General features: G+C 64.7%; 1 protein-coding gene across 1 annotated transcript in view; it reads right to left on the bottom strand.

The window, feature by feature from the left end:
- The window catches only part of MIDN (midnolin), a gene marked incomplete at its 5' end in the record, with an annotated part of 17,874 nt that extends 16,083 nt beyond the window's left edge, over window positions 1-1,791 (bottom strand). The window contains 2 exon segments of the mRNA XM_031063270.1: window positions 1,290-1,352; window positions 1,654-1,791. Coding sequence (XP_030919130.1) covers window positions 1,290-1,352; window positions 1,654-1,791 — 201 coding nt within the window.
- Window positions 1,792-2,115: the final 324 nt, after the last annotated feature.

Genomic DNA, 2,115 nt, shown 5'->3' with positions numbered 1-2,115 from the left:
CCCCTGTCCCCCCCACCTCCCTGCCCACAGCAGAGCAGAGCTGTGCAGCCCCAGCAGAAATATCTGCAGCCCTGAGGGCAGGATGTGCACTGTGACCTGCCAGGCCAGGCTGGCAGAACCAGCCCCCTCCCACAGCTCTGCAGCCCGGCTGGGATGGGGCAACGCCTCCGTGGGACCCCAGCATCGTCTGGCACTGGGGATCCGCTAAGGCTCCAGTCCAAGCTTACCCCCACATGGGGTTAAAGCAGCTCCCAAAAGTCAAGGTCACCCCGGGCAGCCAAGGGCACTGCGGGTCCCTGCGGGCAGGGCAGCCTGGCCCTTGGCACATCCCCACGGGGGGGGCACAGCAGAGCCCCACCAGCCCCTTCTCTGAGCCCTGGCACCACACGGGGCTCAGCCCCTTCCCAGAATTCAGGCGATAAAAACGCTCAAAAAAAAAAACCCCAACCCTTCAAAAACCAGAGCTGCAGCACCGGCCAGAAAAAGGAAGGAAAGAGTTTCACAGAGCAGCAACAGAGACGGAAAACAAAGGAGCGGGGCCTGCACGGTAAATTCCCCCGGGGCGGCAGGAGCCGGCGGCTGCGCACACACCCACGGCTCACCCACGGCTCTCCCACCCTGGGAACGCTTCCACCCCACCGCTGAGACCCCCCAGCAGTGAGCCCTCCCCACCTCCTCCAACAACTCCACAGCAATTCAGCCACGGCCCCACCAACACCGCCCACTTGGCCCCTTCTACATCGCGACAAGGAGAGGGTCAGAACGCCCCAGCACGGCCAATCTGCACCCCAAGGACGGCTCCAAGGAAAGCAGGGAGATCCCTCTGGGCGCTGGGCCGGGCTCTGCAGCCTCACGAGCACCCAGCGTGGTCCTGCCAGCCTCCTTTACATCCACCCCAGCTGCGGGGCAGAGGGCAGCCCGCTGCCTGCACCCCAACGTGGGCATTTGGGGGGAGCTGCAGCCTCACACCCCCGGGCAGGGCCCTGAGCCGCCCGGCTCTGCCACCAACCTGCGGCGTGACCTTGAGTGAGTCACTTCACCTCCCCGGCTCCCTCCCGGCTTGTTTGGGCTGCCGGCGTGGGACCTCCCCGAGCCCGGCGCTGCTCTGGGTGACGGTGCCCGCCCCGGGCACCACCCTCAGCACTCCCAGCCCTGCTGGAGGTGAAACCTCAGCGAGGAACCAACGCCAAAGCTTTTGGGAGGGGAAGCAAAGCGAGGCCGCAGCTGTCCTTCCTCCCCACCCACCCTCTGCCTTTGTCTCCATCCTGCCCCGGCATCCAGCCCCTCACCTGAGTTTCAGTTAAGCTTTCCAGAGCTTGCATCACCGACTGTTCTGGCCTGGACGCCTGGGACTGGAAAAAAAAAAGGAGGAGGGGGGGGGGATTAACGTTACAAATGCAGCAAAGGAGGGGGCGTCCGCAGCAGGAGGGAGGGATGACATGTCACTTCCACTATTTCTACACAAGCCCTGAGAAAGGAGTGAAATACTAAACCTGCTGCCGTGCCCAACCCAGCGCTGCCTCCTCAGCAAGAGCTGGGGCAGCAGAGCCGCGGGGCTGCCAGCACAGCACATCCTCATCCTTGCCCGGGGCTTTAATAATAGACAGGGACGAGTGGGAGGGATGGAGGGAGCAGCAGGAAAAGGCCACTCACCATCAAGCCGGCCTCCACGGTGGGCACCAGTGTCAGCTTGCTGCCTTCCACGACCCCCAGGTCCTGCAGTTTGCCAGAGCTGAGGCGGCTGTGGGAGGAGATGCCAAAAGCAGGGTCAGTGCAGGTCGGGCAGCTCCCCCGGAGGGTTCACACCAGAGGGGGACACCAGCTGCAAGTCTGGCTGCTCCCAGGGGACCAACAGCCCCCCAGAGCACCCCTACCTCAAGAAATCCCCAGCCTGCACAGGCAGGAGGGAACCCTGGCACCCCACTGCTACCGGGGGTGCTCACGGTGTGGGGCACCCCTGCCTTGGGCACGGGGCAGTGCTGAGGGGTCAGAGAGGAGCTGAGCTGAGGGAGGGGGGGGGTGGGAGCACAGGGCTCGTGGCACAGGCCCCACACTGGGGGGGCGCTTAGAGAGAAGTTGGGACCGCTGTAGGTGGGGGAGGCAGCGCTGGGAACA

Source organism: Geospiza fortis, unplaced genomic scaffold, assembly GCF_000277835.1.
Source record: "Geospiza fortis unplaced genomic scaffold, GeoFor_1.0 scaffold241, whole genome shotgun sequence".
NCBI lineage: Eukaryota > Metazoa > Chordata > Aves > Passeriformes > Thraupidae > Geospiza > Geospiza fortis.
Note: the sequence above shows the minus strand (reverse complement) of the source record. Positions and strands in the feature narration are given on the sequence as shown.